This window comes from Lutra lutra, chromosome 9 (assembly GCF_902655055.1).
Source record: "Lutra lutra chromosome 9, mLutLut1.2, whole genome shotgun sequence".
NCBI classification, from domain to species: Eukaryota; Metazoa; Chordata; class Mammalia; order Carnivora; family Mustelidae; genus Lutra; species Lutra lutra.
The window spans coordinates 54,885,247-54,899,070 of record NC_062286.1 but is presented as its reverse complement, the minus strand read 5'-3'; the positions used below and the strand labels follow the sequence as shown (position 1 = coordinate 54,899,070).

Sequence of the window (13,824 nt, the reverse complement as noted above, 5' to 3'; positions counted from 1 at the left end):
CAAATTAGATATCGGAAGGAAATCTAAAAATTAGAGCACTAACTCCACTCACCCTGATAGCAAATGCTTTCAGGTTCCCTTCCCAACCCACAGCAAGGTCAATGAAGACCAGTGAAGAAAGGGGACACAGGAATGAGAGAAGGATACGAGGCACTGGGGCAGGAGAGAAAGAGGGAAGGGGAGGGGTGGGAAGAAGCAAAAAGAGTGGTGCAGAGGCAGGGGAGAAATATTAAGAATTGAAGCAAAATATTAAGAAGAGTCCAACAGACAGATCCCTTCTGATTTTCCTCCTCTTGATCTCGGGTAGTTTTATTTTGTCCAAAAGACTTAATTCTCCAGTTAAAACTGCTTATAATTTTACACACACATCCTAGGACAGCATCTGTATCCTTTTCCCTCCTCTCCTGCGAGCGCCCTCCCACCTCCTCTACCCTCCACAGCAGTAAAGGCCAACACACTTGACCTTGCAGTCCTATTATCTCAGGAACATCATGAAATCCCCTGTTTTCTTTTCTTGACCAGGTGCTGCCCTCTAGAGCGCAGTGGTGGTCGGTGGGGCTCATCCCTTGCTATGGTGGATTCAGGCCACTGCCTCTGGAAACCCTTTGGTTTCTGTATCAAATAACCCCTCCCCTCAAACATGCACCGTCCCTTACCTGGTCCTGCAGCTCTGAGCTATGGCACAAACTCAACTGATAAATGCTACACCTACCTATCCAATAGTATGTAGGAAATGCAATCCTTCCTAGGAGGGTGAAATTCTTGGTGCTAATTATCTTCACATAAATCCTACTCAGAGAAGAGTTGACTGAGAACGTACCACTGGTTTTTAATATATACACATTTGATTGAATCATGCACACGTGTGAGTATGATCTACCTCTATGGGACCAAAAGATTTTTATAAGTTTACCTATGTACACATATACATACACAAATATCTATCATCCAACACACTGTTTCTGCTTGGGGCTTGTTGTTTTCAAATAAAAATAGAGGACAATTTGGGGGGAGGGTTGCCACTTGCTATTGGACGTGGCATTGCCAGAAAATGGCGAGTCCAAAGAAAAAACAGATTGGAAGGGATGAGACTGTATTAACAAAATATGCATTTGATACAACAAACTGACCTGCCCATTTCCCTAAGGCAGCAAGCCTTTATGATCTGTACACTCTTATTAAATAATCTCATTAAATAGGAACACAAAATGTACACATTTACAGTTATTAAATAAGCCAGGACTCTTCTATCTGCAGCCGCATTCAGACACAGCCATGCCTTCGTATTTGAACTTGTAGGTGACGACGCCCTTGTCTAAATAGAGGATAGAGATGGGCTCTAGCTTGGTGGGCACACAGCAGGCTTTGGAAGCCTTCTGGGAATTCTTGAGGTGGACCAAGGCCTGGATAATTGCATGCTTTGTGGGTGTGAGATGCTCTGCCAGGGGGTAGTTGCAAACCCCGCGGCATTCGTAGGCTTCGTATCCAGGTGGGGCGATGATCCAAGAGTCCCAGCCAATCTCCTTGAAGTCAATGTAGAGCGGGGTCCTCTTGCAGTAGTTTCCTTTAGCGTTCCTTCTGATGCGGGCTGTGGAGTCATAGATGATGTTTGACCTCATCTGCAGCAAAGCTTCTTCTCCTGGCCCACTGGAATAACCGTCCAGGCCCAAGTTGTCAAGCTCCAGTAGCTGCTCATGGGCGATCATTTCATTCAGTTCCTCCTTCCGTTCCTTCTCGCTGCTTTGGTCATCAGAAAACACGACAAGCAAGGGGACATGCTTATTCTGGGCACTGGTGTCTATTTCCAGTTGTCCTCTGCCAGCATCCTCACTTCCTTCGTGTCTGCTCTCAATGTGGACCTCCAGCTGGTGGGTGGATGAGCCTGACTTTTGCCAACGTCTAATGGCATCGGTGACATCGAAAGTCTCCCACTCGCTGTTGGTGCCATAGATCTCCCCCGACACCAAGACCAGCATGCTTCTTTCACCCTCAGTGTCCCCTCTGCTCTCAAGTACCTCGAAAATGGTAATTTTCCGGTCTACTCCATCGTATATCATGCGATCTCTCTGCACCAGTGTGTACAACCTGAGTTCGGCCATGATGACCTCTTCGTGGTGAGGAATGGACACATTGAAGAGGAGAGGGTATTTTCGGAGTCCGTTAAAACTGGCTGGCTGGGAAAACAGATCTGGGGGAAAAAAAAAAGACAAAAATCAGATTTGTAGTGTGTCACAGAGAAAAATAGATGCTTATTTATGCAATAAGAGGGCCTGTCTGTGCGGGAAGCTTGATACAGAGGAACGAGGGGGACCGTTGATGAAAATAAACACAATGTTACCATTTTCCGACAGAAAATACTGAAAGGTCAATGGCAGAATGCTAAACTGACTTAAGCTGCCAAGGCTAAGATGGAAAGCGGCTGCCTTATGAATGGGAGAAACTCCCCCAGTCTTGCTTGCATTGGTTTCACTTATCAGCCACAGAATTACAGAGCTGGGAGGGACTCTGGAGACTGTGCAGGCAAGCCCCCAATTAGCCTAGCCAGTAAAAGGCCAGTAAAAGGGAGGTGGGGTGATTGTTCTTTTTTGGAAGCTTTTCAGGGATAAGCATCTCATGGCTTTCCATATTTGCATTCATAAAGAGTGAAGATTCTCCACATGGTTGGCTGAGGACTGGTCTTCCTTAAAGACCCCCAAGTAGATCGGGGGTTGGTAAACTATAGCCCATGGGCCACGATGAGCCTGCCACCTATGTCTGGAAATAAAGAATGAGGGAAACAGAGCCAGGCCCATTTATTTCTATGTTGTCAGTGGCTACCGTTGCACTACAGTGTCAGAGTTGCGACAACAAATGGCCCATAAAACCCAAAATATTTGCTATCTGTCTGGCCCTTTACAGAGTTTGCTGACTCTTCCTCTGACACCAATGTCTGACAAGGCCGACAAGATAGCCACAAACCAAGGGGGTCACAGCAGTTGAATTTTGGGTGTGTGGACTTCAACAAGGAGGAATGGGAGAAAACGAACCTTGGGATAGATGGGTTGCTTTAGTCTTGTACCCTTAGCAACTGGCATGGAGTTTGGCACATAAGAATCACTCAGAATATTTATGAAATAAGGTCCTTTAGTCTCAGAAGTGCATCTCCAGATATTATCACGTTGACGTCCTATGTAAGAATTTATAGGCACCCAGAGCTTCTGTACCCTTGCCCCTGGTAAACATAAGACTATGCCTGGGGGCATTTGTCATCCATCAAAATTCCATGACACCAGAGTGCTAAGGACACCCAATTGAGGGGTTCCCTGTCATCTTTGGCAGTGTTTTCTCAACTGTATACCTAATTCATTATTTTAGTAGGGTCCCTGCTCCAGATTGTACTCTTAAATATTTTTCTTGGGCGCCTGGGTGGCTCAGTGGGTTAAGCCGCTGCCTTTGGCTCAGGTCATGATCTCAGGGTCCTGGGATCGAGTCCCACATCGGGCTCTCTGCTCAGCAGGAAGCCTGCTTCCCTCTCTCTCTCTCTCTGCCTGCCTCTCCGTCTACTTGTGATCTCTCTCTGTCAAATAAATAAATAAAATCTTTAAAAAAAAATATTTTTCTTTATCTTTATATGATTTTTTATACTCTTGAATGTCTCTTTTAGGCTTGTCCTAAGCAACAACATTCATGAAATGAAGGGATTAAGGTGGTTGTCATGTGGATTTTTTCCTGATCCACATTAATGAAAATGTATAATAATTTTACATGATTCACAGCTTTCTCTCTGTAGGGTACCACTTAAAATCATCTCATACACTGCCAGTGGGAAATACTGGTCAATGAGATGAATTTAAACACTCTAGCATGATTCTTAAAACTAGCTATAACCAGGCCTTACCGTCTTGATCTATCCATAGTTCCCACTCATCCCCTAAAGTGCCTGGAACATTGTAATCGAACAAGTTGTATTTCTTGAAAGGTTAAAGGAATTGTAAACCCTCCTATTTAGAGTAGACCGATATCTTCACCATTTGCCAAAACATTCCTTTGCCCTGATGTACACCACACCTCTGGAGCTGTGCTTCTGACTCTTGGAAAGCCTTCTCCCCTCCCTTCCACCTCTCTGGTTGTGACCCCTCCTTGTAGGATTTTCCCTTCTTCACCTGCCTATCTAGAAGTCCACTGCCTTCTGGGTCACTTACATATTTACTCTTTTTAAAATTTTTTTTTAAATTCTAGTCAGTTAACATATAGTGTAATATTGGTTTCAGGAGTAGAATTTAGTGATTCTGATATTTACTTTTTATATCTCTCCTATAAGCTTTGCCATTTACATCCTTACATTTCAGTTTTCTTTTTATGAATGGGTCTTCCCAAGCAGATAGTCATTGTGTTGGCAGGAAGCCCAGCTTAAATTCCTTCAATGCCTCCGAGCTACTGGGATACCTTAAACAGAGGCAATGTTTTCAAAATATGGACTAGTCGATGATTCTGGACATCACAAAAGTTCAAACTGATTTTTGGGAATGGCATAGGTCCTTAATATATCAAGTAACTTGAGAGTTGTCCCCTCTTATAAGAATAGAGAGACTTTCCTCTCCTTGGACAGGGAGTATGAGACCAAAAATAGGGAAGTAGACTGATTGCTCTATGCATGAGAAAAGTGCAGAATGAAAGCTCATGGTCATGGAAAGAGGGGATTAATTACAAAGGAGCACAAGGAGACTTTTGGTGGTGATGATTATGCTCACTATATTCATTGTAGTAATGGTTTCAGTGGATGTTTATAAATACCAAAACCTATCAAATTATATACTTCAAATATGTGCAGATTATTGTATGTCAATTATACTTTAATAAAGCTGTTAAAAAATAAGTTCACTGTGTATGTGCAACTATACAAAGTAGTAGATGAAGGTGTTGCATTCTAGGCAAGGAAACTGATGTTTGTTGAGCATATTTAAACGTGCCAGTGTTTTGCAAACACTGTTTCATTTGTTTCTTATAAAGACCATTTATTGCTATTGTGTTCATCTTACACCGGAAGAAATCAAGCTTCAATGCAGAGGACTGACTTCCCCAAGATGACAAAGTGAAGTCAGAAGTGGTAGGAATTAAAGTCATGTTTTTTCTACCTTAGAAGTCTTCTTGCTTTCCCCTGATTAGTTAGATTGGGAGGAGGGTTTTTTTGGTTTTGATTGGGGGTGGAGGGGCGGGACAAGGCGGGGTTGGTCTTCATCTCCTAGGCAGTTGCACTGTGCAGACCCAAAGAGTCAAAAGAAAGTCAAGAACAGCCATTAGTGCTAGCCCAGTGCAGGATCCATGTCCTTGGGGCTGAGCACTCCTCCTGAAGACCCTCGAGCAGCAGGGGTGTCCACAGATAGATCCGCTCCGGCTTTTGCTGGTCTCCTGTAATAAGACCCTTTGTAAACTCCACTTCCTGACCTGCATCACACAAATCCTCCATGGGAGAAGTGAGAACTAAAAATCTTCTATTTCTCCCTGGGGGTGTGAACATTTCCCACCTGCCCTCCGAACAAGGCACCCAGAGCTCAGTGCTCAGAAGTGCTAGGAAAGGTTCCCATGGAAGGAGGAGATTTATTTAAATTCAGACTCACCCTCAAAAGGAATCTGTAATTTCAGTTTGCCATTTCCATTATGTTACTAAATGTTACTGAGTAACATTTCTGATGTGTTACTAAATATATAAAATTTTGGCACTTATGTAAATTTTAAAGGCAAATGCTATCTTCAGGACTGATCAATACCCACTCCACATTTCCTCTAATGCCTAGAATTTGAGGAATTCCTTAGTAATAGCTAATGATTGTTCAGCAATTCAGAGTAAATAGAGCACTTTCTTACTCATAACCTCTTTGAAATCGCTTAGTTGTGTTACTTAGGTATATTATGCCCAATTTACAGATAATAAAACTGAGATTCAGAGAAATTAAGCTAATTATCCACAACTACTAAGTCAACCTTGCCTCAAAATTCCAAATCCCAAGCTATTTCCGTGTTACCACCTTTCCGCTTTTAGGAACAACTGGTCAACATCAGTCAAAACCCTCTTCCATGAGGGCTGGCATTATCATGCACCTGGTTCATGACAATGGAAATATTAAAGAATTAATTTCTTTGGACCTACATCTTTAAGCATGCATATTAGAAAAAAATATATATATTTTTGCCACCTAGCACCATATTAAATAAAAGATCAACTTGCTAGGTCATTACATTTAGCTACTGAATAAAGCTGGGGGGGGCGGCTAACATCGTTTTTCTGCTGATATTTAAGGCTTGTGCTTTGCTATTCATGAAGACACGGAAATAAGCTGGATCATTAACTGGGCCGTGCATTCTTCCTGGACATTATAAAGAGTGATTCAAGGATGTACATGTCACAAAAACACAACAATATTTTAGGAAGAACCTCTAAAATACAAGTTTTTGTCCTGTCTGAATATTTCTTAAGTAAGGTCAGAAAATGGAAACACATTCAAAGTTTGAGTGAAGCACAAGTCATGACTTTGGTTCTTGTCTATTTTCATTCTAAGTAGAAGTTGACAGATTTTATTTATTTATTTATTTATTTTGGTCAATTCAAGGACAAACGGAAACAGAGACCTATCTGGAAAATGACAGACAAAGGTATAGAAGTAACCCGACATTAATTTCTTGTATTACTGTGGTTCAAATTCAAAAATTTTAAAGACCAAATTATGATGTCAAAATGGCAGACACTTTATGACTTTGGATTAAAAGATATTCTTTAGTACCTTTTAATAGCATTTGGGAAATGACCATGAAAATTGTATAGACCAAAATGTGCACTGTTTTTGAGTATCAGTGTACATACACCTTTACATAGATGTGTACACCCCATCTATATTGTTTGAATTTATCATCTCTTGAAAAAAAAATCCAAGCCAAATTTTGTCAATAAAATGTCAACTTACCTTCATTCTTGAAACTCCTAATGATGTTGGCTGATGGCATGGAGGTCCGATCTGTTGCAAATTTGTTGTAGAGTTCCAACATATACTCAGGTGGGTCCACCTTGGCTGAATCCTGCAAAGGGATGTCAGATAGGTTCAGTGTCTTGAGAAATTCATTTTTCATGCTCTGCAGCAATGTGTTGAAGTCGACACCATCTTGCTCTGAGAAGACATCATCGAAGAGGGGCATATCTTCTTCCAGAGGTGACTGCTCCAGGCTCATGATGGGGCTGCCAGAAACCGAGTGAGCCACCAGGCAGAGGAGAGCGCACAGCTGCAATTGCAGAGAACCCATGACTCTGCTCAAGCCCCCAGGCCAACCCAGGAAGATTTAGCTCTCCTGGGCTCTAAGTGGCAGTTTTATCTTGTGCAGCGTTAATGTCTCGTGTCACTGGAGACAAGTTTGGAAACTCTTCGCCTCTCTCTCCCTCCCCCCTACCACTCTTCCTCTCCCCCCAAAAGTCAGGTTGCAGTAATTGGATAACAAAATCCCCTATAGGGGCCTAGCCTTTCTTATCTCCTTAGTGTAAACTTGTGCACTAGATTTTGTTTCTATCTCGCGATCCTTTTTTCTTTTAATGAGCATTTTATAAACATTTCCACATTCTGACACTGGCTAAGAGATAGGACAATTTTCTCCTTGCAGAAGCTCTGCTTCTCTTCCTTTCAATTCACTTCCTTTTGGCAGGAATGCCTAAATTCTGCTTTTATGTGATTCGCTTCACACATGCATAGAATAGATACCGAGAATCAACACAATACACATCAGTGGCATCACAGATTAATTCAAGTGCCAGGGCTTCCATCTTCATAGCAACGGTTCAGAAGAAAGACCAAATATCCAACACCTCCAAGCTAAGTTAATATTATAAATGCATTTCTATAACTTTCTAGAAGCTTACATTTTTAGAAACAGGGAAGTATAAACTTCGTGGTCAAGGGCCTTTTTCATACAGATTTGATCTGGCTAAGTGGCTTTTGAAAAATAGGGTGAGTGTTTCATTATAATAGCAACTCAAATTCATTAGGTGCTTTCCTGTAAACAGGCGTGGTACTGAGTGCTTTACCTCGATCACCAAATGTGCTCCCTATAATCACCCCGTTATGATGCCCATCGCACATATGAGTCGCTAAGGGTCAGTCACTTGCCAGAGGTTACAGAGCCTCAAAGTGACAGAGTCAGGATTTGAACCTAGGCATTCTCACTCTTAAGAAAGGGAAAAAACAATCAGACTTTCAAGCCAGTGCTCCTGAGACTGGAGCAAGGGCAGAGATGCTGAAAGGCTAAGTCCCAGCCTCGCCCTTCCCTGGAGAGTCCACAGTCAGGAGACAGGGATTTGCAGTTGGAGCTGAACCTCAGGTCCTTCACCGGGGCGGCGATGGATTATGAGGATGACAAAATCTCTGCCAACTCCATCTTAATGGCTACGTCAAATGGGCCAGGTGGCTCCAAGTCAAAGTTTGGGAAACCACATTATGGGGCAGATGAAAAATGTTTCTTTGAGAAGCAGTGGTGAAATTGATGGTTTGCCTGGTTTAAGAAAGACAAATCAAGTTCATCTGCCTTTCCAGCCCCACTTAATGGTGGTAGCAGCTCGGTTCGGCCATGGTGGTCCTGCGGACCGCCCCCAGAAGCAGTGGGACTGCTGTTTCCCTACTTGTTCAGTGCACTCCCTGTGCAATTCAGGTGCCTGGCACGGTGTTCAGAAGGCTGTGTCTCGGTATTTGGTACACTGGAATACTCTCTCAGTTTCTGAGTTACATTTTCCAACATTTACCCCAATTAGGTCCACTACAGTACCTCCACTATCCTTTTTCCTGTAAGCTCCCTCCGGAGATGTCTTCTGATCCTTTCCCCAGCTAAAATGTAAGTTTACAACAGTTTTTTGAACTGTCTTAGAAAGACTTGTGTTTTGAGGAAAAGTCTCTCCTCAGAATTGTCCAATTGTTCAGTAGCTGTTGATTTTGATTCCATCTTCCGTTGTAGGGAAAGCTCCCGCTCCCACATTGAAAAGATAGTTGTAGACTGGAAATAGATTATACCCTAGTGGGTCCAAAAGTGAGTGAGTCCAACCCATCCTGCGGGTGGGCTTTACCAGAAGGCTCCTGACAGCATACCAGCAGGGTCCTTGTATCGTGTCCTGCCTCAAAACAAGCACCCGTTTCTCTTCACACACACAGATGTCAACGCACACTCCAAAACTCTGAATGGCAGGCATGTGCGTGTAACTGCCACAGGACAGCTGAGTAAGTGGCGGCACTTGGAGCCCGGGCGCACGGGCTTCACGGGTCAGGAAGAGGCACGGACGTCCCACCTTGCTGAGTCCTAGCTCTTTGCATTCTGAGGGGAAAGACAGGCAATGGAGAGTTCCTGTACTTGGTGTTAGAGGTATCATTGGGGTTGACTATTTGGACCGGTTTCTGCATCATAAATGTTTATATTTTGGGCAGACTTAAAGATAAAATAGGAAAATGTCTATAACCACATCCCAATGCCTGTGACCTTAATGCAAGGTCCTTAAGCCCCACACCTGTGCTGAGGTTGGGGAGGAAGGGGATTGGGCTCCATGCATGGAGGAAAGGGGGATAAGCTTCCAGCCTCTTCTAGGCCTGGGATGCCTTGCATTTTAGCTGCAGAGTCTCTATCCCTGTGACTTTACCTAGAAGTTTCTCCCAATGGCTCTCACCTGACTTTAAAAGATCCAGATATTTTCACGTTCTTTCCTCAATCTTGATATTCTGGACACAATCGATTCTATTACTCTGCCCTGATTATTTATTTTGGATTCTGCTCATTTGGAAGGTGTTGTAATTCATTTAGAGTAGACAGAAGATGACAATTTTGCCAAACCAAAGATGAAAAGCACATCTAGATATTTTAAGCAAACCCCCACGGGTGGAAAGAGAAATATTAACTACATATCATGCTTTGTTGATCCTACTGCAAAATGCTCCAAAGTCTCTTCTTTACAAAGTTTGGGGCCAACTTTTAAAACTAGTTCTAGTAGCTGGACACACCTAAATGATCTGACTGAACTCCATTAGATTCTCCAAGTGATCTGTGATCAGGGAAGGTTGGATCCATTGGAACTCTGCTGTGCCCATTAGGACCGAACAGATCCCGAATAAAGATAATCAACAAAATTCTCCTGACCGACCACAGGTCAGTGAAGTTGGGAGGTCTTTGAACATGACTCCAGGTTTTTGGAAACACTTGTACCTTGGACCCCACTTCAGAAACATGGTGCCACGCTTGCTACTAGCTCAGGAATTTTCAGGACTTTGAGGTAACCCTTCTCAAACCAGGTATGATAATAAAAATATTTAGTAAGCTATACAGGAGGTCCCAGCCAATCAAAACAGATTACAAGTTAGAGTGCCAGAGTGATATCCCAGAGATCCCCAAGTTTCACTTACTGAGCTCTAGATCTGGGGGAGATTGGGGTGGGATGCTGGCAGAGGGGCTTCAACCTCCACCTGTATGGGAATATTTCGATATTTTATTTTATTTTTTTTTAAAAGATTTTATTTATTTATTTGACAGAGAGAGATCACAAGTAGGCAGAGAGGTAGGCAGAGAGAGAGAGAGAGAAGATGAAGCAGGCTCCCTGCGGAGCAGACAGCCCGATGTGGGGCTTGATCCCAGGACCCTGGGATCATGACCTGGGCCGAAGGCAGAGGCTTTAACCCACTGAGCCACCGAGGCGCCCCAATATTTCGATATTTTAGCCGGCATATTACCATCGTACAATGTATAACAGGGGAGTGCGAGTATCGCCTAAATTTCCTAAGCCAGAGCTCTGCAAGCTACATGCTGTTAGCATTTGCTAACTCAGCATGAGGCTACACGGCCTGCACTGATTATTCCCTTGCCTGTTACTAAAATCTGTTCGCTGGCTGTCCTCTCGTTCTCCAGCCCAGGTCTTGCCCACTACTCAGACCTAGGCACCATTTGGCCTGCCTCTGCCCCTTGGATGGCTCAGAGAGCTCAGAGAGCTCCTGCCCTTCTCCTGATATCATCTGCCCCAGCGCCTCCTCTAGGATCAGAAACTGCCTCGACCGAAGTGGCATTTCTCATCAATCCAGATCCCAGAGTCTACATTTTCAGTCGGGGAAAGTGTTCCCTTGCCTCTTCTGACCCCACAACATTTAGGTTGCTACTTGCCTGAGGCTTATCAGTCTGCCAAGTGGTTCTCTCACAGCCACACACTTGTTGCCATCTCCTCAGCTCAGGTCCTTCCACATCTGTGATTTAAATAGTCCTTTACCTCTTTCTTTCTGTAACTTTCCATATGGGCCTTTCATTCGCCAATAAGGCCTCTCATGTGAATTCTCATCAATAATTAGGCAAGCGATAAAAAACTTCAGGCCTTTGTCTTTTCTTTGAGAGTTCTTGTGCGCACCTCCTATGTGCCAGGAACTGTGCAAAAACAAAACCTGAAGGAAAGGGACAAAATCTATGACCTTGCAGAGTTGACTTTCCAACTGAGACAAGAGAGAGAATAAACAAATATACAAATAAAGTGTCTGTTGAGTGGTGATAAATCCAGCAGAAAAGGCAAACCAAAGTAAGAGGATAAGAAATGCCATGGGCAAGGGGTTGCAATTTCACTGTCAAGGCTAGGGTGGGCCTCCCAGGTGCAGGTGAGGGGTGCCAGCCATGCAGGCCCCCAAAGGAAGAGCATTGCAGGCAGAGGTTATTAAAGTCAAGTGAGGGAGAGAGTCACAGAGAAGAGGTCTATGGATAAGCAGGTCCTGAACCAATAAGGAGGTCATGAATTTTTTTTTTTTTTTTTAGATTTTATTTATTTGAAAGAGAGAGAGAGAGAGCACAACAGGGGAAGCAACAGAGGGAGAGGGAGAAGCAGGCTTCCTGCTGAGCAGGGAGCCCAATGCAGGGCTCGATCCCAGGACCCTGAGATCATGACCTGAGCCAAAACCAGACACTTAACCAACTGAGCCACCCAGGCACCCAGGATTTTTCTTTTTAACAGCCCTACTACACAGTCACACAACTTTGCCTTTTCATTTCTGTCACTGACCATGCCATCTTACGGGTTTTTCATATTTCCACAAAGTTTTCACAACCATTAATGTATGAATATATTTACTAACTTGAAATGTGGGTCTGAAAAAGAGAACCTGCCTGTGGAGTGGTCAAATAACGTTTATTCTCTGTAGAACACCACCGGCCTGGGAGGTACGTGGAAACTGACAGCCTGCGCCACATCACCTCTTGCCTGGATTGCGGTAACGGGCTACTAACTGCTTCTGTCCTCACCTCCTAGCGGTTTATTCTCAACATGGCACCTAGGTCCTGATACGACATCGTATCATCACTCCTCTCCTCACTCAGAGAAAAAGGCAACATCTTACCAAAGCCCTCATGGCCCTCCGTTACGTCTCTGGGGTCAATGCCTTGCTAACTCCCCTTCAGCCCAGGGGTCTCTCTGGCATTGTTTAAACACTCCATGCGTGTTCTTGCTTTAGGGCCTTTGCCTCAGCTGCTCCTCTGCCTGAAACAAACTTTGCCCTCCCCCCACATGGTCACTCTCACCCACTTCAAGTCTCTGCTCAGAAGTAACCTCCTCCATGAAGGCTGCCCTGAATGCCCTATTCAAGATGGCAGCCTGCTCAGCTCTCGTAAGCCTACTTGCCTGCTCTGGCAGTTCTTATCACTCCCAATACAAGACATAATTGATTAATATAGTTTGCACATGGTTTTCTGTCTTTCTCTGACACTTACTCCTTATTGCTTGGCAAGACCATGTGTGCCACAATATCAAGGAACCTCGTTTTGTTCACCCATGTATTGTAAGTGACTAGATCTTTATTTGGCATGTAATGGTTAATACATAGTCACTGAAGGAATAAATCATAGCAAATATTCAAATATTCTCTTCCTTAGATTACTTAATGTCATAAAAGCACAGATGCCATTTAAAATAAATATCCATTATTAAAGTAGGCATGCATTTTCTTGAGACCCACTCTATGTATCTAGATGAGTTTTTATACCATAATAGACCACTAATCTAAAACTTCACAAAAAATGAATTTATCTTTCCAAAACCTTATTACCATACACACAAAGTGTTTACATAAAGTATATAAAAGTGTGAAGAAAATAATAAAACTGAAGTAACCGTGTATCCACCACTCAGTTTAAAAGTGGAAAAGGCCAGTTACTACCTTTAAAACCTATAGTGAGGGGCACCTGCATGGCTTGGTTAAGTGTCTGCCTTTGGCTCAGGTCATGATTCCAGGAGCCTGAGATCGAGCCCCACATCGGGTTCCCTGCTCAGCGGGGAGCCTGCTTCTCTCTCTCCCTCTGACCATCCCCCTGCCTGTGCTCTCTCTCTCTCTCTCTCTCAAATAAATGGGTAAAATCGTAAAAAAAAAAAAAAACAAAAAAACAAAAAACATAACAAAACAGGGTGCCTGGGTGGCTCAAGTTGGTTAGGTGACTGCCTTCAGCTCAGGTCATGATCCTGGAGTCCCAGGATCAAGTCCCACATCGGGTTCCCTGCTTGGGGGGGGGGAGTCTGCTTCTCCTGCTGACCTCTCTCATGTTCTCTCTCCCTCACTCTCTCTCTCTCTCAAATAAATAAATAATCTTCTTTAAAAAAAATAACAAAACAAAAGACCTACAGTGAAACCCTTCCCAACTCATCTCCTTCTCCTCAGCGCATGTAATTACTAGACTAAATTTTCTGCTAATCGATTTGTTACGTTTTTATGATTTACTACATATGAACAAATCTCTAAAAATACAAAGTTTAGTTTTGCCGATTTTAGCTTTATAGATAAATTGAATCACACTATAAGTTCTCTTGTGTGACTTGAT

General features: G+C 43.4%; 1 protein-coding gene across 1 annotated transcript; it reads right to left on the bottom strand.

Moving 5' to 3' along the window:
* Nucleotides 1–1,203: 1,203 nt before the first annotated feature.
* On the bottom strand, nt 1,204–7,362 carry BMP10 (bone morphogenetic protein 10). Its single transcript, XM_047746486.1, has 2 exons — nt 6,939–7,362; nt 1,204–2,188 (listed from the first exon to the last, which is right to left on the bottom strand). The coding sequence occupies exons 1-2, from the start codon at nt 7,270–7,272 to the stop codon at nt 1,248–1,250; spliced, it is 1,275 nt and encodes a 424-aa protein (XP_047602442.1). The 5' UTR covers nt 7,273–7,362; the 3' UTR covers nt 1,204–1,247.
* Nucleotides 7,363–13,824: the final 6,462 nt, after the last annotated feature.

What these genes read in the sequence shown, in the direction of transcription:
- BMP10 (XM_047746486.1), bottom strand. Translation starts at nt 7,272, where the DNA reads ATGGGTTCTCTGCAATTGCAGCTGTGCGCTCTCCTCTGCCTGGTGGCT. An exon ending in TAGGAGTTTCAAGAATGAAG is followed by an intron (nt 2,189 to 6,938) that starts GTAAGTTGACAT and finishes TTTTTCCCCCAG; the next exon opens with ATCTGTTTTCCCAGCCAGCC.